Source organism: Pocillopora damicornis, chromosome 3 (assembly GCF_964200805.1).
Source record: "Pocillopora damicornis chromosome 3, jaPocDami1.2, whole genome shotgun sequence".
NCBI classification, from domain to species: Eukaryota; Metazoa; Cnidaria; class Anthozoa; order Scleractinia; family Pocilloporidae; genus Pocillopora; species Pocillopora damicornis.
Window position 1 is genome coordinate 16,867,679 of NC_142672.1, and position 23,449 is coordinate 16,891,127.

The following is a 23,449-nucleotide window of genomic DNA, read 5'->3' on the forward strand; positions in this document are numbered from 1 at the left end:
GTGGCAAGGCCTTTTTTTAGACCAACTATAGAGTGAAGTAGAGCAAACCAATGACATCTCGTATGACTTTAAATGCTCAGTTCTTAATTACTCTATAGTGTTGAGAATAATCATGCAAGCAGGACACTATTCTTGCTTGAAGTATAGATATCTTTCCCTATGATTTTCTTCTTCCTCTTGTCAATAGCTTTTTTGTATTCAAAACAGTCTCATAGGTTTTTAAATGAGAGGAAAAAAGTTATTTGTGTTCTGATTATCTGCTGGAAAAAGACTGATTGATATAAGTACAAACAGCAATCTGATAGAGTGTTATGGGACCTTAACAAGTTGACTTAGACTATTTAGTAGATTAAACCATTTGACCATTTTAATACAAGAGCTGGATCAAAGAGAGTGGACCCTATTTGTTACTTTCACTTGCTTTTATTCACTATAATACAGTCATTTACTAAACAATAAACTACTCCTTTTGAAGTCACTAAGCTAATGAGTATATCATTACCCATCTTTAAGCAAGATAACATGACAAAAAACAGATTTTAATAAAATGTGATAGCAATAAAAAATATTTCAAAAAATTCATTTGCAATGAAATACTATTTTTTGCTTACTCTGCTACTGTAACCTCACTTCCCTTTGACTTCAACTGTTTTATATTATTATTATTGTCATTATTCTGAGTGCATCATTTCTCTCTGTGGTTGATTCCAAGGAACAAACATGCTGGTTATTAAAGAGTAGTTCTTATGGGCATGTTGTGCCTACACTGCAATCAACTTATTCATGACAGTCAACCTTCTTCTATCGACTCTCTAACACCAGTTGGCCCTTTTGAGCTGAGTAACTTTCTGGAAATCTTTCCCCAGGTTAATCTGCTCTCCTTAGGGAGGAAAATCACTGCCCTTGTTGACTTCAGTGACCCTTGGCTCAGTGTGGTTTACTGTCAAACCTGACACTTTTTTAATATGGGTCATAACGAAGATGATTTCTGGGTTTTCTGGCCAGGTCAGGATGATATTGAGAACTATACCTGTAATAAATCAAAGTGTTACAGACACAAACACATGGAGATTGGAAGGAAAGGTAGCATTTTACAGTTGGAAGAAAGAATAGGAGACTTGATTGTAAAGAAATAAATTCTTAAGGACTAAACTGTTTCTCCTATGTCTTCCAATACTATAAGATGAAAGAGAAGCAAAACCTATTAATTAAGAAACTTCAATTCTCATAAAATCAAATGATTACATAAAGCTTGGTTACCTATAAGCTGTGTAATCATCTTGTAATTTTCCTCCAGCAATAGATGTACCGCTATCTCCTCTAGCAGAAGCCAAAAGCTTCCTTTCTCGTTCATGTTCCTCTTGCTCGCGTTGTAATCTTTCTTTTCTCATTTCTTCCAAATTTTTCATCTGTTTTTTCTTAGACTTTGCCTGTTTTTCCTTGTGTTTCTTGTCCTTTTGTTGATGTTTTCTGTCCTCATCTTTGCTATGTAATTTCTTTATCACAAGGTATCTGTCCATGTCTTTAAGAGGATCTAGCAACTTCTTTTTCTTACTTTCTACAGAGCTACATGGAACAAACAAAGAAAACATTATTTTAAAAAAAATGGGTAATTGTGAAGAACAACTCCTTGAAAAAAAATCCTGTTGGCTGACTGACAGCTGACAGCTGGCTGGCAGTTGGCAATCTGCTGGTGATCTGTTGGTTAGTTACAACTATTTTTTCACAACCTGTCCTTCTTTCCAAGTGTTAGCTAGATTCTTCAACTCGCACAAAACCTTTTCCTGCTCAAAAATACAAGAAACATTTGAAAATAAAGTAGTGTTCTGTGAGGAGACATGAGACATCCTTGAGTAACCTAAAAGACAGGGTTTGAATATAACTGAAAATCTACACACAAAACAGTTCCACAACTTGGAATTATCTGAAGTATAGCAGATGCACATATGCTATGCAGCAGAGATGAACCAAGTACCTTTCACTTGCTTCACTCAAATTCATTCTTTCCTGGTGTGATTTCACATACCACAGTTTGCCATCTGCAGAATAAAACAAAATAATTCATCAACAGATCAACAATGTTATTGAATGTCTCTGTCATAACACTCCTAATCCAAAGAATTACAGTCAAGTCAGCAACGGTTCAACTAACCAACACCAACACACCAACGTATTAAATCAAGTAGAAACATCAGCGACTTGGTCTTCAATCCAGTACAACTTATTAGAAGTTAAACATGTAGAAAAGCAAAATGTCTCTAGTAAAAAACAGTTTTTTTCCAACAAAGTTTATAAGGATCTCATGGAAAATAAAGCAAGGTAAACATCACCAATGACTATAAAAGCTTCAGGCATGAATGAGTTACTGTGTGACAACAGCACTGTAAAGACTCAACATGTCAATTGGTCAGTTTTTTTTAAAAGAAAACTTGGCTTTCTAGACAAGATCTTGAGTAAAAACCAATTCTTTTTATTTCCAACAAAGTTTATAAGGATCTCAAGGGAAATAAAGCAAGGTGAACATCACCAGTGACCAAAAAAACTTTAGACACTAACAAGTTATTGTGTGACAACCATAGCAACCACATGGAATCACATTTTTTTAACTTAAAAGAATGATTTATTCAGGATCAAGAATGTTTGATTTACAATAAAATTTGATATATTATAAAGATTAGGTTTGGTTCTCCAACCATCCAAGAAACCAAGCATCCTCAACAACAATGACGGTCATGTTACAAACCATGCAGACTGGATTATCAGACATTTTGGAGTGAATTTCTCATAAACATAGACTTAAAGATTTTAGATATATGAAAATTCACATATTTGCACTGCGGTGGAAAGATGAAATTAGAAGATCCTCGCAGCTAAGAACACTACTGAAACTAGTAGTTGTAAGTAGGACCTGAAAAAAATTTCAGGCCCGTACAGGATTTGAACCCATGACCTCTGTGATACCGGTGCAGCGCTCTACCAATTGAGCTAACAAGCCAACTGGGAGCTGGTCAATGAATTGGGTACAAATAAACATCCGAGTGAATGAAGATTTTAGATATATGAAAATTCACATATTTGCACTGCGGTGGAAAGATGAAATTAGAAGATCCTCGCAGCTAAGAACACTACTGAAACTAGTAGTTGTAAGTAGGACCTGAAAAAAAATTTCAGGCCCGTACGGGATTTGAACCCATGACCTCTGCGATACCGGTGCAGCGCTCTACCAATTGAGCTAACAAGCCAACTGGGAGCTGGTCAATGAATTGGGTACAAATAAACATCCGAGTGAATGAAGATTTTAGATATATGAAAATTCACATATTTGCACTGCGGTGGAAAGATGAAATTAGAAGATCCTCGCAGCTAAGAACACTACTGAAACTAGTAGTTGTAAGTAGGACCTGAAAAAAAATTTCAGGCCCGTACGGGATTTGAACCCATGACCTCTGCGATACCGGTGCAGCGCTCTACCAATTGAGCTAACAAGCCAACTGGGAGCTGGTCAATGAATTGGGTACAAATAAACATCCGAGTGAATGAAGATTTTAGATATATGAAAATTCACATATTTGCACTGCGGTGGAAAGATGAAATTAGAAGATCCTCGCAGCTAAGAACACTACTGAAACTTGTAGTTGTAAGTAGGACCTGAAAAAAATTTCAGGCCCGTACGGGATTTGAACCCATGACCTCTGCGATACCGGTGCAGCGCTCTACCAATTGAGCTAACAAGCCAAGTCTAATTTCATCTTTCCACCGCAGTGCAAATATGTGAATTTTCATATATCTAAAATCTTCATTCACTCGGATGTTTATTTGTACCCAATTCATTGACCAGCTCCCAGTTGGCTTGTTAGCTCAATTGGTAGAGCGCTGCACAGGTATCGCAGAGGTCATGGGTTCAAATCCCGTACGGGCTTGAAATTTTTTTCAGGTCCTACTTACAACTACTAGTTTCAGTAGTGTTCTTAGCTGCGAGGATCTTCTAAAAACATAGACTTGTCAACACAGTTGAATGGAGTCCCCACAACATACACTGCCTTTTATAGCGTTGTGCTAGATAAGATTTTTCATTAGTTAGATTTGATTGGATAATATTTACAACTACAAAGGAAAATTGAGAAAAATGCAGGTCAAAGGTTGCATGTCTTAGTTTTCATTATGATCTCAACTCAATTTTTTATACAATCTGCTGACTGATCAGTTACTTAAACTTGTGGTAATGTTACATCTTACATCGTAAAATAAAGAAGATATCTTCTACAAGGAAAACCAACTTCAAGTAAAACTTTTTATTGCAAAGAATTTAGGAAATGTCTGCTGTTTACTGGCATTGCCTGGTATTAAGTAAACAACTTCAAAAGTGATCTACGACATCTCCACTTGATTTTATACATTGGTGAGTCGGCGTTGGCAAGTTGAACCATTGGTGACTTGACTGGATACCAATCCAACAAGACTTTTTAGTAACCAAAATCACAAGTAGCTGTGGATCCATCATTTTCATTCTCAGTTTGAGATTGTTCAAATCAGTTTAATTTCTATTTTCTAAGTCTAGTAAGAGGAGGAAAAAAGGAAGTAAAAAATCAAACTGGTGTGAAAAGTCAAAATAAAGAAAACATTGAACCACAACATAAGTTTGTCAAACAGACAGCTACTGATGTAGAAAACCACTCACTCTGAAAGCAAAACTTCCAGATTTGATATATTAAAAGTTTGGATATAAATTTTATAAAATTCATTCACATAGATTGGAAAAGCATGTTTCATCAGGGTTCAAAATGCCAAGCTTAATAGCTGTCATTCCATCTGTACACATTACAAAAAAGAGCTACAGAACAACCTGTAGCTAACACCACAAATAACATAGAGATAGAGCCAGCAAATAGCTACAGAGGAACCAAAAAAAGGTTTGTAGACATGCTAAGTGCCGTAATTGACAAAATTATAGTGTGAACAGAGACGAAAGTCTCCAAAGAGAAGACGAAACGGACTGTCTGAGTTTTGAAGATTTTCACTCATTTAGATTATCATTTAAACACATACAGTAATAAAACTCAAACACAGCTAACAATTGTATAGTATATATTGTTTTGTGTTAACAAACAAAACGGAACAGAACAGGAATTATGAAAATTATAACCACAATGGCACAACTTTTAAAAATATATACAAATCATGGTGTTAAAGCAACTACCATCATGCAGTAGTCCATCCCGGCTAGCTCATCATGAGCATCTCTGGTCATTGCAGAAGCAAGCCTCAGAAATTACATTGTCCACCCTTCAAGTGAACAACTAAGAGCTTGTTTGATATCCTTTGTGATGTGTTGCATGGATGGCCACATCAGTCATAGCAGCCAAGATTTACAGACACTATCACCAGGAGCAATCTTCATGTTCCTATGAATTCAGCCGCCGTTCATTAATAAAACACACTCCTTGAGGATTTTGTTTTCTACTAGTTCTGTTTAAGAACTTTTGTATATTTATTCACCACAATTCCAATGGATTTCACTGAATGGATTTTGCATATGTTCTGTTTTGTTTTAAAGCTCTCAGGAAGCAGCTAGAGCACAAAAGAAGAAGGAAAAAACACTCTACCACATCTCATATTTTCCCCAACCCTTCTTTTAATCTAACTGCTTCCTGCATACTTTAGAACAGAACAGAGCTTATTCAAGGCTTCTTCAATTGTTAAATAGATTGTGAAATCTGTTTTTAAAAAATGCTGGGCTTGCATACCATCTGAATCTCTTTGACTCTGTCCAAGGTATGTTAACAAGCCAATGGATTTTTCTCTTTTCTCTTGTTCAGCTTTCTTTTCAGCTTCATATTCCTTGTTACTTCCTTGTCTGAGCTGTAACAACAATATGCAAGTAGCAAATTCAAAATTAGTACTCTTAATAGTATGATCTTTTCTACAAAGAAATAGCACTAAAAAGGGATACATTGGTAAGAAATACTTTTCGGAAGTTAACACCACATTTTCTCAGCACAAACAACTGCATATCTTGTATTGACTTTCATTACTCTGCATGATGAATACCTTAGTTTACATTATCTCAAACCCCTATCCACTAGAAAATATCCCTGAATAACTATTCAAAACTTGCTGAACCATGAAGTGCTATGTAAGAAACTTTAGTAATATTATGAGCTGCTATATCACTCACTCCTTCTTCAATGTCAGCAAAAAAATTGAGATGTTGTGGTTTGTCTTTAACAAAAACAACAGTATTATCTTGTGATACTCCATCTTTAAGCTGCTTTCCACTGGCACGCCCCCGTAGAAGGGCTGTTCTGGCCTCTTGTTCCTTGAAACAAAAACAAAACAAAACAATAAACAACATCAAGCTTTTAAGATATGGTTGATGATTAACCTAATATTGACCCTAACTTATTACTTATTCTCGCTAGAAATAAAATTCTACAACATTATTATCTGCCTCGTATGGCAACACTTAAATACAAAAAACAGCACTCACGGCTAAAGAACGTCTCCTTTCCCGTTCTTCCTCTTCTAATCTTGCATTTTCTTCATCACGACGCACGCGTTCAATGTTATCAATGTTACGTACATGCCAGCTAAATCAATAAAGGCAGATACTTCTTCATTAATGATAAATTTTATTTCCTTACTTAAATAAGAGCAAAGTAAAATCCTTAAAGCAACAAATTCTTCAAGAAACTAATCAATATTTCATCATTAAAAAATAACCTGTCAATCTTTCTTGGAATCGAGAGAAAACAAACTTCATTAAACGTAACATCAAACGTTTTCAGCTTGCGAACATCTCAAGGACTAAAACTGATACTAGCTTATGAGATACTTTATTGTTAAGGCTCGAAAAGTCCTCTAAGACCTTCTAAATTACCTTTTCTTTGGTAGAATGTTCATCTTGTTCCTTTAAAGACCAAAACGAATCACCTCAGGCCTTTCAGTATGGTGATCGCTGGAGTACTTAAAGTGACGAACATTGAGTCCATAATATTGGTGGCAGTGGTTTTGAAAAAGAGAATAACCGCACGCATATCTAGAAGCTTATGTTTCCGAATAAACGTTATTTGTATCGCGGGCGTTAGAATTTCGGCTTCAGACCGACTCTGACCCATCAGGCACCGTTCGAAAACACACTTAAAACGAGAATAATTGTTGTAAGCTAAGAAATATATAAAGCGACCACACTGCACATCGTGCGAGGGAAAAAAGTTAATCTCTATGAGGCCGGCGCTTTGAGCTTGAGGTCCTTAAACAGCTAATGAATGTTTGGAAAATGAGACATTTGCAAAAACGAGCAGCAGCAACCCTGAAATGTTACATCAAACGCAGTTACGCAACAGGATCCAAACAGGTTGAACTTACGAGCACCCGATACCCAGGGCTTAGAAGAGGACAATACTCGGAGGTAAGGGACAGTGTTCTCTAACTCTGATTTAATCTGACCCCACCCTTGACTTCACCCCTCTAACCCCACACCACCTGTACCCAAACCACTCTTACAGTCTGGCCTACACACCAAGATCTCGAATTTTCAAAAATTAGTTCTCAAAGCCAGGCTCTCCTTACTTTACAGGGCCTCCCCTTCTAAATCTACCATTGTTTACACATGGTGATACATTATGGCAAGGTTCATAAAAAAAGTGCATTAATTTGGGTTTGTATCAACATTTGTTGATCCAGTAGGGGAAAATGGGTAAAAAGAAGGAAAGTGATTTTTGAATAGATCATGCTACTGGAATGTGATTGGTTGTTTCATTGTAGTGTTTAGTTCTCATTGGTTAGGGGAAATAAGTGATTCAGAGCAAAAACTGGTGGGATTGGTGAATAAATTGCACCATGAGTGTATAAAAGGACCTCTTGTTGCAGCGTTTAGATCACCCCTGATGAAGGTATGAGACAAGAGTGTCAAAACATTGGGTCTATGAATTCTAACTTCTTGGTTACATTCATTAAATCTTTAAACCAGAGTAGCATCAAACCATGTCTTACTGTCCACCTGGTTGCTATGTGAACTTTAACCCTTTAACTCCCAGATTAAATTTGTAATTCTCCTTAATGTCAAGCATACAATCTTTATAATGTCAGTTCAGAGAATTTAGAATTGGATCAACTAATTATCCCCAAATTGATATATTTCTTTATTCTCACCACTTATCTGCTTGATATTGTATTGATATTGTTAGGAGATATTCTGTCTTCATCACTCATGGGAGTTAAAGGGTTAACATATTTTCAATTGCACTGTTGTGGACCAATCTGATTGCAAGGATCAACAGTGACTCGATGATTTTGTATTTTTTCTAAATTGAGTGCTACCTTCTTATTATGCAACATCCCTGTTCAGGCTTAGCATTGTAAAGGCAAAATATTTGATGAATATTCTTTCAAATAAGCATAGAATATGGTGTTTATTTTTGGAAATATATTAAATAAGATATATTTGGGCCATGAAGAAGAGAATGACTTTTAAAATTATATTTTAGCCAACATTGCAAAGGGGAAGCTCAGTTCTTTTACCCAAAGGAGATAATGAATGGTTGTGTATCAAACTGTTCCCTTTTTTAACTGTAACATTTCTTTGTTATCATTTATAGAAATTTGAGGATTTCTGTTAAGGTGTTTTCTTCAGATAAGCTCTGCCCTAAAATAACAACAGCACCTGAATCAAAAAAGGAATTTCACACAGAGCAGTATTTAATCAAGTAACTATAGCATATTTTAAGAGAAATTAGCAGGGTTGTTCATGGAGTAATATACTACTTCTTTTATTAACTTTGCTGTATATAGGTAACAGATGAAGATATAAGAGCTTTTGAGACATTTGTTCCTTCAAGAGTTGTTACAAATCTGGATGAAATATTACCTCATAATGTTGACTGGCTTAGAATGGTCAGGTAAAGATGTATTAATCATAACCATTAGAATTTCCTCCAATGTGATTGGTGCATCAGCTGCTTCATTTTTCACTAATCATTCTGTACAGTTGTAATCAGACAGTAAAATCAGATAGTTGGCTGTAATCAAACACCTGTAATTGGACAGTTGAAGCAGCCAATCATACTAGGTCCACTTGGCTAAATCCACCAATCACAGAATTGATCACAATAACCATAGCAACAACCACTTATCCAAAGAAAAACAAGGCTATTTCCAAAATGGAAAAATATTTAACTAAAGAGTTTGTCTCAACTGGAGATATTTGTTCTAGGTGTATTTGTTTTTTTGGAAATTGAAATGATTATGATTAATTGCTAACAGGATTTCTTGTTGTCCAATTCTGTCAGTAATGATACTTGTGATAAACAAATCAGACTCCCGCTTTGTGGTCATCCAATTTTGTTAATCACTTGTATGATTACAGACGAAATGGACTCCACTCAGTCCTTTTACCATTATTTAATCATTATCATTTTAAAACTTTTAATTTTCTTATTGGGATTTCTGTGCATACAAGTAAGACCTTTAAAGTAGTAATTTTTCATTAATGGTCACTCAAACTAGTTTACTGGTTAGATTTCTATAATGATATTCCACAATGTATACGACAGACTTTTTTCATCCAATTAAATGTATTCTTTTCTTGAAATATTTGTAATGTTTGTACATGTACTTTAGGCTAAATATCCTAAGCAGCTTTGGTCAGAGTATGCTACTGAGGAGATTTTTTTCACACTGTAAATTTTTTGTGTTAACTTTTAAGCAGTTTGGTCAGAGTATACTACTGAATATATTTTTTCATAAATGAATGTAAATTTTTTGTACTAACTTTTAACAAGATTTTATTACTGTATTCTTGAGTTTATGATTATTTCAGCCATCAGTTGTCAAATTTAACTCACTTATTGGCCTTGCATGTTGAAATGTAATTGCTGATTTTTTATACCATCTGTACCTAAAACATCATTTAAATAAGCATTGTTTTGATATTAACTTTGTGATCACAGTTAGTGTAGTTTTGATTTCAGTTTTGGGAGTCAAGAGAATTACTGGGGAAGATTGCTGACTGGTGAGAATTTCCCTTTTTTTTTAATACAGAGGAACAAGCAAAATACTACTGAAACCAAAAACTACAGAGGAAGTTTCTCAGATCTTAGCATATTGCAATTCACGCAGGTTAGTGACACTAGTACTATTGCTGCTGATGTATATGTAAGAAATCTATACAACATATCCAGGTGCAAACCTTAAAATTTTGTAGCTTTCCAGTTTTAATGTATGCAGTTTCTCAGTGTTTGGGTTAAGAATAGAGATCAGGTCAAAATGCCTTTGGTGAATGAATTGTGAGAATACCATTTTCTTGGTCTCTCAGATTAGCTGTAGTCCCTCAAGGGGGAAACACTGGATTAGTTGGTAAGTTACATCCCTGCCAAGTTGATAAAACATGTGCAGTAGCATATTGTACATGAAGAAGACTTTAAAGGAAGACAGTGAAGGAACTGCCTTTGTATCTTAAACAATTTACCTTGAGTTAGTTTTTGTGGCTACTGCCTCCTATAGGAGGTAAAGCCACATGTTATTGAAATGAGTGAATGAGTGATGGCAACAATAGAATGCCCAACTGTTCAATACAAATAGAGGCCTTCTTTAATGTATACAAATGTCAAGCCATGTGCTAAATCACTTTGGTATTTATAACAAGGTAGCAAGTATGTAATGTCTCTGATTTTGTACCCAGCCTTCCCTACCTGGGGTAAATAACAAGATGGTCTTTCTGGTCTTACTCAGAATCCCAGAAAGAGACACTGTTTAATTAATATGCATTGATAACTCTAATTTTACCTTTACTTTCTCACAACTTCAACAGGTGGCAGTGTGCCAGTATTTGATGAAATAATATTATCCACATCATTAATGAACCAAGTATTGAGCTTTGATGATGTTTCAGGTAAAAATTGAATCTTCTAATCATATCAGGCTTGGCATTTTTTATACTTCTTTAAGTTCCTGCCTTATGCTCATGTAAAAATAAGGATCAACTACTAAAGGGAACTTGTCACAACCATGCAAGACCACAGAAGAATACAAAGTAACAATAAGTTGTTCACAAATAATTTTACCCACAACTCAATAGATATTTACTATGTATCATTAGGTATCCTTGTCTGTCAAGCTGGTTGTGTTTTAGAGTCATTGGACAAATTAATGGAAGATCATGGTTTTATTATGCCACTGGACTTGGGAGCAAAAGGAAGGTATGCATACTGTAGCATGACAACGAGTGGTTTGTCATTTACTAGTGGTCCTGTGGATGCTGTTTTTCTTGAATCAAAATATAAAGTAAACTAGTGTAAGTCATAGTAACCTATTTTAAATGTAAAAATTTCAAATCACAGATGATATTTATTCCCTATATGAGCTTTACCTGATGTTGTCATGACTCTTAGAGTAGATCATAACTTACTTAACAATCATTACTGAAGAAACAATTCTCTGTATTCTTGTGACTGATTTTAACAGTTTATTTCTCTCCTTTTTTTCCTTTTTCACATTGCAGTTGTCATATAGGTGGCAACATTGCAACAAATGCAGGTGGTTTGAGACGTCTGAGGTATGGATCCTTACATGGCAATGTTCTAGGCCTAGAAGTGGTAATTACTGTTTTATTCATTCCTTGCCGAAGTTAAAAATTGATAACTGAAGAAAAGACAGAATGAATTAACAAGCTAGTGAGTAGGTTAGTGAATCAGTGAATGATAAACAGAGAGACAAACAAACAGACAAACAAGCAAGCAAACAGACAAACAGCCAGACAGCACTTAAAATGAAGAAGCAACAAATTATATAACAGTTGCTCATAACCCATGATAATAGTTTCTTTGCTGTACATTGTTATTTCTTATCTGGTGTTTCTGTTGTTGAATGACAAACAATGGAATGATATGGAATTTTTTGTTAATGTTCAGGTTCTTCCTGATGGTATTATACTTGACTGTCTTTCATCAATGTTAAAAGACAACACAGGTTTGTTGAAACTGTCAATTTGTAAATACTTTCTGTAAATTATTTTTAAGCAATAGACTGCACTTTTTATTGTTTTACCGAATGAGAGGAGAATGAACATTAGAGAAGATAATAAATCACAAGCCATAGGCAAGTGGTTTTGAAACTCTTCTCAGATGAAACTCTTCTCAGATGCAAAATGGGTTATTATGGTAGTAAACCGTGTGGGTTTGGTGCAATATAGGTTTTTGACCAATTAGGGTGTTTGTTATATCTAAGTTGTTTCAAAAAGTGGAATATCACCTGTTTACTGAGTTTTGCCAGTGCATACTTTTACATATTTAGTACAAAATTATTAAGTGTCAAAAAAATTGTCTGTAATCTCAATTTAGTTGTTCACTTACAATTTCCAGCACTAACAGAGTTTGTCATCAACAATTGTTATCTTTAAGTCTGACTGACCAAACTTAACTTTTCATTTTATGAATTATCTTTCTAAATTAAAGAAACACTCAAACTGTAGTTGGACAGATTGCTTCCTTTGGTTGCATCAGTACTAGATGTAAATATATAGAGAAGAAATTACAAGGTATACCCACTAAAAAATGTTTTGCTATAAAGAAAATCATCATTTTCAGGGTATGATCTAAAACAGCTGTTCATTGGATCAGAAGGCCACCTGGGTGTGATAACAACTGCTTCAATCCTGATACCACCCAGACCAAAGGTTATTGAACACTAAATAAATATAAATACATACAGTAGTCAAGTAGATGATAAATATGTGATAAAATATTTCACCTCATAAATGAAACATTATTTGAGAAAATGGGTTATTTGATAACTACCCTTATACCTTTTAATATAAGCATCTAAGTTAATCTTTCCTTAGTTACCTCACATTTCCTACTCCTTTTCTCATAATTTGTTCCAATAATTTTTAAATAGATCTTCCTCTGCAGGCTGTCAATGTCACTTTTCTTGGTTGTGCCACCTTCTCTGATGTTCTTAGTACATACAAACTGGCAAGGAGTATGTTGGGGGAAATTCTGTCTGGTAACTTTCTTAGTTTTTCTGTTATACCACCAAGATCACCAATTTTGAGGTTTGTTTGGGCATCTTGCACTGTGTTGTGATTTATTAGTGTGAGACTCAACGATCAAAATCAAATCAAAATGTCGAAATGTTCATGGTCTCATGAGTCTTACGGTAACAATGTGATGCTTTTTTACAGCCTTCGAATTTCTAGATGATTTTTGCATGAATCTCGTGGAAACAAAGCTTGGTCTACATAATCCCATCAGTAAGCAGCCATTTTATGTGTTAATAGAGACTTCAGGCTCTAACAGCTCCCACGATGAAGAGGTTAGTCTTAAGATGTCGTAACAATCTTTGGAATGAGTTTCAGGATCATGGTCAAATAGAGCTGCAGTGGATCACAGGGTGCCTTTGATCCTTCCTTCCTTGTATAAAAAAGTAATTTACAGGTAAAAGTCATGGTATGCTCCTAGTCTCAAATGAGTTACTGATTTAAGACCCCCTGTTGGATAATAGTGGCTGACTCAGTGCACATGATCCAGAACCATCAGAAAATAGAATTTGAGATACAAGGGAGTGAGGTATCTAGGCTACTGTTGCACAAGGATACAATGGCATTAGCCCTTTCCTTAGATTCCGTAAAGCAATAATAAATGCTATGGCTTTTCCACTGTATGTGAATACCACAAATGTAAAAATTGCAAAAAAACTTTACATTATTGAGTGCCACTCTCTAAGAACCCACCCTCTCTAAAGTGTAATGTTTTCAATAAATGCTCTACCCCTCCCCTCTCCCTCTAGTAAGTCCCCTTCTTGAAGCCCTGAAAGTGAACATGCTATTTGTGGCCTTATTAGAGTATTCACAATAATGGCTTGTCCAATAATTATATTTTATTATATATTATTTGTATTTATAGAAACTCAATTTCTTTCTGGAGAAACTTATGTTTGACAAAATTGCAAGGGATGGAACTCTGGCAACAGATTTGTCAAAGGTTAGTTTCTCTGTTGATTTGTTTAATTACTTTTATATTTGAAGAGACTTTCCATATGATATTTAGTTACATCTGTGCAAGAATATCTTTCCCAACTTAGTTGAAAGAAGTCTGGGATATACGCAAAAGAATATCAGAGAGCCTGACACTTTGTGGAACAACTTACAAGGTAAGTTAAAATACATTAATGTCATGTGAGATATTTGTGAAAAAGTACAGGCATTTTGATTGAAAAAGAAGGGCTTTAAAGTTGAATCTGATTCAATTAATACACAGGGCTCGTCAGCTCAGTGGCTGGAGGATCTAGCAGAAATGCATGAGACTGAACAAAATTTATCAACAATATGAAGCTGTAGAATCACCTTGAAAACCATTTTATTTTGAACAGAAGCATCATTGAAGATTGTGTGGCATTTTGCATAAACCTTGGTGTTATTCTACATTTGTCAATGTTGTTTGAGTTGTGAGTTGCTGCAGTAAGTGATTCTGTTCAAAGTTTGGAAAGTTATATTTGAGACTCCATTCCTTTGTGACTGGTGACTCTGACTTTTGCAACTGTGGTTGGTCTAAAAACTTGATTTACTTTTTCAGCTCATCAAGTACAACATTAAAACCAATCACAAATCAGTGACATGAATTTTGCCTCATTTGCTGTTTACCTTTGTACTGATTAGCTGTTCTTAGTTTTTTCTGCATTATGATACTACCAAGAAATGGCAACTTTTTTGGCACTGCTAATTACAGCATGCATATGATGGATATGTTTTCTGTTCCTAGTATGATCTGTCACTCCCTTTGCCAAAAATGTATGAGCTTGTGTCACACATGAGAGAAAGACTTGGTGACCTGGTGACTAACTGTGTTGGATATGGCCACCTTGGAGATTGTAAGTGTTATTACCCTTAAGCTTTAAAAATGTAATGTTGAAGTCTGTATAAGAGACTGACTTGCATGGCTGTCAGAGTTCATCACAGTTTTTAAAGCATGAAACAAGGAGAATTCCTACTTAACCTAAAAACCCATTGTCTCCTGAATGGAGGGAAGACACTTTGAAAGAATGATATCATTGCCTCTTGGCATCTTTACGAAACAAAAATATCTCTAAAGGTTTTAAACCCAGACCTGTCAATCATGACCCTAAGGCCCCCACATATCCTGGTATGAAAATACACATGATTACGTTGGAATGTCTCCATACCTTGTTGGAAATGGTTCAAGTTGCTGAATATCAGTCAGTCCCAAAGTTCAATCAGATGAGTGAGGGGAATGCTCAAAGGAACTCACAGTTTACTGTGATTTATATGTATACAACATTGACTCTGTCAAAGAATAACTGTATCCAAACGTTAGTCATTTCTTAACCAAATATGACTTTATTGACAGGATCTATCAGTACCAGCCATGAACAACACAGAATTTCTTTGTTTTTTGCCAAAAAAAAAAACTCAAGATAGCGTTCTCAAGTCTCCATTTTCTAGTATTCTATTTGGTTTATTTCAGTAATATTTGTGTATCTCTGGATGTGTGAGTTTGTCCCTTAGAAAGTTTTCCCTTTTTTAATTCAAATACCTGTAAGAGAGTTACTTTGTTTAATCATGTTTGGTCTTACTTTTTAGCAATAACTGGTGCAATGTCTTTTCTCATTCACAGGCAACTTACATTTGAATTTCACAACTCCAGAGTTCAGTGAACAAGTGTTAGATTCCATTGAGCCCTATGTTTATCAGTGGACAGGTTTGTTTCATCTTTAACCACAGTTAAGTCATTTTTCCTTCTCCAGCTAATTAGTTCCTTTTCTACTTTTCTTTGTTATTAACTACCACTAAACGTCAGCTTTGAAACTCTTCACGTTGGTCGATGTATATTATCAGCTCAGTTGATAAAACCAAAATTATCTAGGAGTAATTAGGTTTGCTTCTTATTATACTGGAGAAATTCTGCAATACAGGAAAGCGCATTTCTGCTTAAAATGCTTGAGTCGTTGTAGACGTGAGCACAGCTGTAGCCATTATTTTTCAGCAAAACATGGCGGGAGCATTAGCGCGGAGCACGGCCTGGGATTGAAGAAAGCAAATTATATACATTACTCCAAATCATCACCATCAGTAGATCTGATGAAAAACATCAAACAACTTCTAGACCCTAAGGTAACTTGTCCGAATTACTTGCTAGCTTCTGTAGGTTCTATAGCAAAACATTTAGAGAGTACCTCGAAGAACTGTGGTGATACTAAGCTGGCTAAGAAATTTGTGATTATGGCGATGTCACGGTCTTCTCTTTTCCAGTTATAATAATGAAGGGCTCTAACGTAACGTTTATTTGATATATCTCCTCATCACCCATTCCGCGATCGTCAAGGCTTGAAGGTCCTTGAATCTTTTTGAAATCCTATTATTTGTTTGTTTGTTTCTAATTCCAGTAGGTTTGTCAGCGGTTTGTTCTTGTTAGGTGCTGACAAATGTGTTAAATTTTTTCATCTTCACAGGGAATTCTGAATCCCTACAAAGTTCTTCCTCGTTGACTTCAGTGAAAATGACTTGTGATAAATAAATAATAGCTTGGGCGAGCACAAACCGGTGACAAGCTCACCTGACTGTGAATTGTTGATTGTTGTAAATACAAAAAGAGGATTTGACCGAATATGGACAGGTTGTAAACCAGGAGTGATAGTACATTTACTATATCGCAGACAATTCATTGGAAACATCTGTTACAAGTTTTTGTTTTAACGAAGTGTTTAAATGATATTTTTTTGACTGTTATGGATTAAGCGTATTTAAATCAGATCCCATCTTCCTTCTTTCACCAACCAAACAACCAATTCGCATGTCATAACCCACAGAAACATTCCGTTTACCTCGTTATCGAAAAAACATGTTTTTCCATGGATAAATGACAGCTAAGTTTCAGTTTTGTGCTTTATTTTGTACTTCTTAAGTAACTGAGGAAGTCAACTTAGATAACTGGGTTCGGCACAATTCTTAGTTCTAGTTTCCTCTCGGCCTCCTTCTTACTTTTTCCTGTGAATCTGAGTTTGAATTATCCTTTATTGTCCTTATTGTAATTTTTCATGTGGCCAAATGAAATAAACGGACAGTAACCATTTAGACAGCCTCTGAGTGCTCACATTTGTCTATCTTGTTAAAAAAATCTGCTGCAGAAGGAAACAATCGTCACGAGCACAGTGTACTCTCTGGTAGCATTTTACTCATGAATTAACGAGGCATTAAAATAGAGGATCTCGCAGCGTAGCACAATGTTCCGGCGAATTTGTAAACCTATCTAGACCTGCCGAGCTAAGGAAACATTTTTCATAACATCGTCGTGCGTAATTTGAAAATAGAAGAGGTGAATTATTACAAAAAGAAAAGTTTCCTATCTTGAAAGTGTGTCCGAGGGAAATGCAGTTGAGAGAAGCGTGTAATTTCGTGAGATTTTGGCAAAGTTTTGTTATCTGCCGCCTCGCCTAAGTTAACCATGTTGTACCTCCTTTACCCACATCTACCCTAAGTTAACTATGTTGTACCTCGTTCACCCACATCTACCCTAAGTTAACCATGTTGTACCTCGTTCACCCAGTTAGCTATGTTCTACCACGTTCCCCCACATCTACCATAAGTTAGCCATGTTCTACCACGTTAACTCACATCTACCCTAAGTTAACCATGTTGTACCTCGTTCACCCACATCTACCCTAAGTTAGCCTTGTTCTACCACGTTAACCCACATCTACCGTAAGTTAGCCATGTTGTACCACGTTAACCCACATCTACCCTAAGTTAACCATGTTGTACCTCGTTCACCCACATCTACCCTAAGTTAGCCATGTTCTACCACGTTAACCCACATCTACCCTAAGTTAGCCACGTTGTACCACGTTCACCCACATCTATCCTAAGTTAGCCATGTTGTACCTCGTTCACCCACATCTATCCTAAGTTAACCATGTTGTACCTCGTTCACCCACATCTACCCTAAGTTAACCATGTTGTACCTCGTTGACCCACATCTACCCTAAGTTAGCTATGTTCTACCACGTTCACCCACATCTACCATAAGTTAGCCATGTTCTACCACGTTAACCCACATCTGCCCTAAGTTAACCATGTTCTACCACGTTCACCCACATCTACCCTAAGTTAACCATGTTCTACCTCGTTCACACACATCTACCCTAAGTTAACCATGTTGTACCACGTTCACCAACATCTACCCTAAGTTAATCATGTTGTACCTCGTTAACCCACATCTACCCTAAGTTAACCATAATGTACTTCGTTCACCCACATCTACCCTAAGTTAGCCATGGTCTACTACGTTAACCCACATCTACCCTAAGTTAACCATGTTGTACCTCGTTTACCCACATCTACCTTAAGTTAGCCTTGTTCTACCACGTTAACCCACATCTACCATAAGTTAGCCATGTTGTACCACGTTAACCCACATCTACCCTAAGTTAAAGCACCTGTTCTACCACGTTGACCAACATCTACTCTAAGTTAGCCATGTTCTACCACGTTAACCCACATCTACCCTAAGTTAACCATGTTGTACCTCGCTCACCCACATCTATCCTAAGTTAGCCGTGTTGTACCTCGTTCACCCGCATCTATCCTAAGTTAGCCTTGTTCTACCACGTTAACCCACATCTACCATAAGTTAGCCATGTTGTACCACGTTAACCCACATCTACCCTAAGTTAACCATGTTGTACCTCGTTCACCCACATCTACCCTAAGTTAGCCATGTTCTACCACGTTAACCTACATCTACCCTAAGTTAGCCACGTTGTACCACGTTCACCCACATCTATCCTAAGTTAGCCATGTTGTACCTCGTTAACCCACATCTATCCTAAGTTAACCATGTTGTACCTCGTTCACCCACATCTACCCTAAGTTAACCATGTTGTACCTCGTTCACCCAGTTAGCTATGTTCTACCACGTTCACCCACATCTACCATAAGTTAGCCATGTTCTACCACGTTAACTCACATCTACCCTAAGTTAACCATGTTGTACCTCGTTCACCCACATCTACCCTAAGTTAGCCTTGTTCTACCACGTTAACCCACATCTACCATAAGTTAGCCATGTTGTACCACGTTAAACCACATCTACCCTAAGTTAACCATGTTGTACCTCGTTCACCCACATCTACCCTAAGTTAGCCATGTTCTACCACGTTAACCCACATCTACCCTAAGTTAGCCACGTTGTACCACGTTCACCCACATCTATCCTAAGTTAGCCATGTTGTACCTCGTTCACCCGCATCTATCCTAAGTTAACCATGTTGTACCTCGTTCACCCACATCTACCCTAAGTTAACCATGTTGTACCACGTTCACACACATCTACCCTAAGTTAGCCATGTTGTACCTCAAGCACCTGTTCTACCACGTTGACCAACATCTACTCTAAGTTAGCCATGTTCTACCACGTTAACCCACATCTACCCCAAGTTAACCAGGTTCTACCACGTTAACTCACATCTACTCTTAGTTAGCCATGTTCTACCACGTTGACCCCCATCTACCATAAGTTAACCATGTTCTACCACGTTGACCCACATCTACCATAAGTCAACCATGTTCTACCACGTTGACCCACATCTACCATAAGTTAACCATATTCTACAACGTTGACCCGCATCTACCCTAAGTTAACCATGTTGTACCTCGTTCACCCACATCTACCCTAAGTTAGCCTTGTTCTACCACGTTAACCCACATCTACCATAAGTTAGCCATGTTGTACCACGTTAACCCACATCTACCATAAGTTAACCATGTTGTACCTCGTTCACCCAGTTAGCTATGTTTTACCACGTTCACCTACATCTACCATAAGTTAGCCATTTTCTACCACGTTAACTCACATCTACCCTAAGTTAACCATGTTGTACCTCGTTCACCCACATCTGCCCTAAGTTAGCCTTGTTCTACCACGTTAACCCACATCTACCATAAGTTAGCCATGTTGTACCACGTTAACCCACATCTACCCTAAGTTAACCATGTTGTACCTCGTTCACCCACATCTACCCTAAGTTAGCCATGTTCTACCACGTTAACCCACATCTACCCTAAGTTAGCCACGTTGTACCACGTTCACCCACATCTATCCTAAGTTAACCATGTTGTACCTCGTTCACCCGCATTTATCCTAAGTTAACCATGTTGTACCTCGTTCACCCACATCTACCCTAAGTTAACCATGTTGTACCTCGTTCAACCACATCTACCCTAAGTTAACCATGTTGTACCACGTTCACACACATCTACCCTAAGTTAGCCATGTTGTACCTCAAGCACCTGTTCTACCACGTTGACCAACATCTACTCTAAGTTAGCCATGTTCTACCACGTTAACCCACATCTACCCCAAGTTAACCATGTTCTACCACGTTAACTCACATCTACTCTTAGTTAGCCATGTTCTACCACGTTGACCCCCATCTACCATAAGTTAACCATGTTCTACCACGTTGACCCACATCTACCATAAGTCAACCATGTTCTACCACGTTGACCCACATCTACCATAAGTTAACCATATTCTACAACGTTGACCCGCATCTACCCTAAGTTAACCATGTTCTACTATGTTAACCCACATCTACCCAAAATTAACCATGTTTTACCACGTTAACCCACATCAGCCCTAAGTTAACCATGTTCTTCCATGTTAACCCACATCTACCCTAAGTTAACCATGTTCTACCACGTTGACCAACATCTACTCTAAGTTAGCCATGTTCTACCACGTTAACCCACATCTACCCTACGTTAGCCACGTTGTACCACGTTCACCCACATCTATCCTAAGTTAGCCATGTTGTACCTCGTTCACCCGCATCTATCCTAAGTTAACCATGTTGTACCTCGTTCACCCACATCTACCCTAAGTTAACCATGTTGTACCTCGTTCACCCACATCTACCCTAAGTTAACCATGTTGTACCACGTTCACACACATCTACCCTAAGTTAGCCATGTTGTACCTCAAGCACCTGTTCTACCATGTTGACCAACATCTACTCTAAGTTAGCCATGTTCTACCACGTTAACCCACATCTACCCCAAGTTAACCAGGTTCTACCACGTTAACTCACATCTACTCTTAGTTAGCCATGTTCTACCACGTTGACCCCCATCTACCATAAGTTAACCATGTTCTACCACGTTGACCCACATCTACCATAAGTCAACCATGTTCTACCACGTTGACCCACATCTACCATAAGTTAACCATATTCTACAACGTTGACCCGCATCTACCCTAAGTTAACCATGTTCTACTATGTTAACCCACATCTACCCAAAATTAACCATGTTTTACCACGTTAACCCACATCAGCCCTAAGTTAACCATGTTCTTCCATGTTAACCCACATCTACCCTAAGTTAACCATGTTCTACCACGTTGACCAACATCTACTCTAAGTTAGCCATGTTCTACCACGTTAACCCACATCTACCCCAAGTTAACCATGTTCTACCACGTTAACTCACATCTACTCTAAGTTAGCCATGTTCTACCACGTTAACTCACATCTACTCTAAGTTAGCCATGTTCTACTACGTTAACCCACATCTACCCTAAGTTAAGCATGTTTTACCACGTTTACCCACATCTACCCTTAGTTAGCCATGTTCTACCACGTTAACCCACATCTACCATAAGTTAGCCATGTTCTACCTCGTTATCTACTATGAGTTAGCCACGTTCTACTATGTTGACCCACATCTACCCTACGTTAACCATGTTCTACCACGTTAACCCACATCTACCCTAAGTTAGCCATGTTTAACCACCTTTACCCTCATCTGCCCCATTTTAACTTCGCGCTATCTTGTGAACCGGCATATACGTCAAGTTAACTCGGTTATACTCCGTTTAGGCCCACCTACCCAGAGTGAATCTCGTTTTAGTTTGTTCACCCACACATACTCTGAGTTAGGCACGTTCTTGCACTTTCACCCTCATGACAACTGATTAGGGTTTCGATATTGATATATTACGATAGGATTAATGGCTTCTTTTTCATAAAGGCAAAGAGGTTTTTTGATACTGCAGACCGTAGAAAGTTTTGTTTAAGAAATAGGGTGTTACGGGTTTGACAGCCTTCTCTCAAATGGCTATAAAACAGTCAAGCTATACATTTAACTATCATCAACAAGAGTCTATTATCTCCTGCTAATTATCATTGTAATGACATCGATATGGCAACCTTTGTTACAGTATACTTGACTTTGAAGTCCATAACAAAACTATATCTACATATGTAGACATCGCAACGGAAAATAAATAGAACTGTGCACTAATCAGGTTGGTCTGAAATACGACTTGTTAATCACGAGTATTAGTCAAAACTATGACGAATTTGAGAAAGAGACTAGACATCACTAATGCATTTTTGTACAAAAAGGAAACAACAGTTAACTCGACAGTTGACGCTCGCCTGTGTAAGTGTACAATGCGTGTCATGTGTGCGCGCTGTTGTGTTATATTTACACGACAACAGCACGCGCACATGACGCGCATTGTATACTTACACAGGCAAGTATCAGCTGTCGTCTTATACCGTCAAATTACAAGCATGACGGGTACGTTGTCCTATCGGTGCTTGATTATGTTCCAGAATTTTGTTAAAGTTATGAGTAGTAATGGTAATAGGACTGAGTGCAGTCCAATTCGGTCGGTAATTATACGAGTGATAACAAATGATAAATGGGGATTTTTTAAAACAATCACAATCAAGGTAATTGTAATGATTAAATATATAATACTTTCATCAAATCATTACTTGTAGTTGATGGGCATCCAGTGTACGAGAAAGAACTCTTTTTTCCCGCTGGTATTTTTTATTGACATTTATTCTCTGACAATATTGACATTTTTTGCACAATAAAAGCGTAATATGTGCCGGAATTCAAATACAATCCATAGACGTAAAAAAAACGCCGTTATTTTTATACTTTACATACGGTTAATTGCGTCAACCCCATAAGCCAGATTACGCGCTGCCATGCATTTATTTTTTTCAAAGTTCAACTTTCCCTCCACTTGCTTTTTCGTCTTTTCATTAACATGTAATTGGAGCTGCCGAGCAAAGCGCGAGTTGACAACATAATTATATAAATGTGTTAAATTTTCCTTAGTAGGAAGAAAACAAGTACAATGCAGGAAAGATTCTACAGCGTCCAAAAGGCATGTTTCTATGTTTGTCCAGGAACTCAGGCTAATGAGAGAGGAGTAACGTGCGCGCTTCGTTCTAATGACTATATATAGTATACCACAAATTCTCGCTTTTTGAAGCATGAACACTCAGATATGTCTCATCTATCATTATAAAATAATTCAAATAGTACGCGCGCTCTGATTGGCCATAAAACCATTTTACATGAGCGTATGTAAACACGGTTTTCGTTCCTCTTTCATTAGTTATTTTATTAAAGAAATGT

General features: G+C 37.0%; 2 protein-coding genes across 3 annotated transcripts; one reads left to right on the plus strand and one right to left on the minus strand.

Annotated features, from left to right (window-relative positions):
* Positions 1-403: 403 nt before the first annotated feature.
* LOC149048558 (leukocyte receptor cluster member 1 homolog) lies at positions 404-7,083 on the minus strand. The gene is made up of 7 exons (XM_089198832.1): positions 6,878-7,083; positions 6,488-6,587; positions 6,176-6,316; positions 5,745-5,859; positions 1,976-2,039; positions 1,261-1,566; positions 404-1,030 (listed from the first exon to the last, which is right to left on the minus strand). Exons 1-7 carry the CDS (start codon positions 6,898-6,900, stop codon positions 961-963), a joined length of 819 nt encoding a protein of 272 aa, XP_089054958.1. The 5' UTR covers positions 6,901-7,083; the 3' UTR covers positions 404-960.
* LOC113675750 (D-2-hydroxyglutarate dehydrogenase, mitochondrial) lies at positions 7,075-17,083 on the plus strand. 2 transcript variants are annotated; one of them, XM_027192356.2, is made up of 17 exons: positions 7,075-7,408; positions 8,791-8,897; positions 10,039-10,116; positions 10,313-10,353; positions 10,808-10,888; positions 11,096-11,195; positions 11,498-11,591; positions 11,907-11,964; positions 12,582-12,670; positions 12,906-12,999; positions 13,178-13,308; positions 13,899-13,976; positions 14,077-14,145; positions 14,754-14,862; positions 15,627-15,710; positions 15,996-16,123; positions 16,462-17,083. In XM_027192356.2, the coding sequence occupies exons 1-17, from the start codon at positions 7,262-7,264 to the stop codon at positions 16,495-16,497; spliced, it is 1,524 nt and encodes a 507-aa protein (XP_027048157.2). In that variant the 5' UTR covers positions 7,075-7,261; the 3' UTR covers positions 16,498-17,083. The 2 variants fall into 2 exon arrangements, with proteins under 2 accessions (XP_027048157.2, XP_027048158.2); XM_027192357.2 differs by lacking the exon at positions 15,996-16,123.
* The last annotated feature ends 6,366 nt before the right edge of the window (positions 17,084-23,449 follow it).

Bases quoted from the DNA above. Each gene is read 5' to 3' on its own strand.
- LOC149048558 (XM_089198832.1), bottom strand. From the start codon at position 6,900: ATGAACATTCTACCAAAGAAAAG. The intron at 6,588-6,877 runs GTAATTTAGAAG...TTATTGATTTAG, and splicing joins AACATTCTACCAAAGAAAAG to CTGGCATGTACGTAACATTG. The intron at 1,031-1,260 runs GTAACCAAGCTT...GATTTATTACAG, and splicing joins GATGATTACACAGCTTATAG to GTATAGTTCTCAATATCATC.
- LOC113675750 (XM_027192356.2), top strand. From the start codon at position 7,262: ATGAATGTTTGGAAAATGAGACATTTGCAAAAACGAGCAGCAGCAACC. The intron at 12,671-12,905 runs GTTATTGAACAC...CTTCCTCTGCAG, and splicing joins TGATACCACCCAGACCAAAG to GCTGTCAATGTCACTTTTCT. The intron at 16,124-16,461 runs GTAACTTGTCCG...TCATCTTCACAG, and splicing joins AACAACTTCTAGACCCTAAG to GGAATTCTGAATCCCTACAA.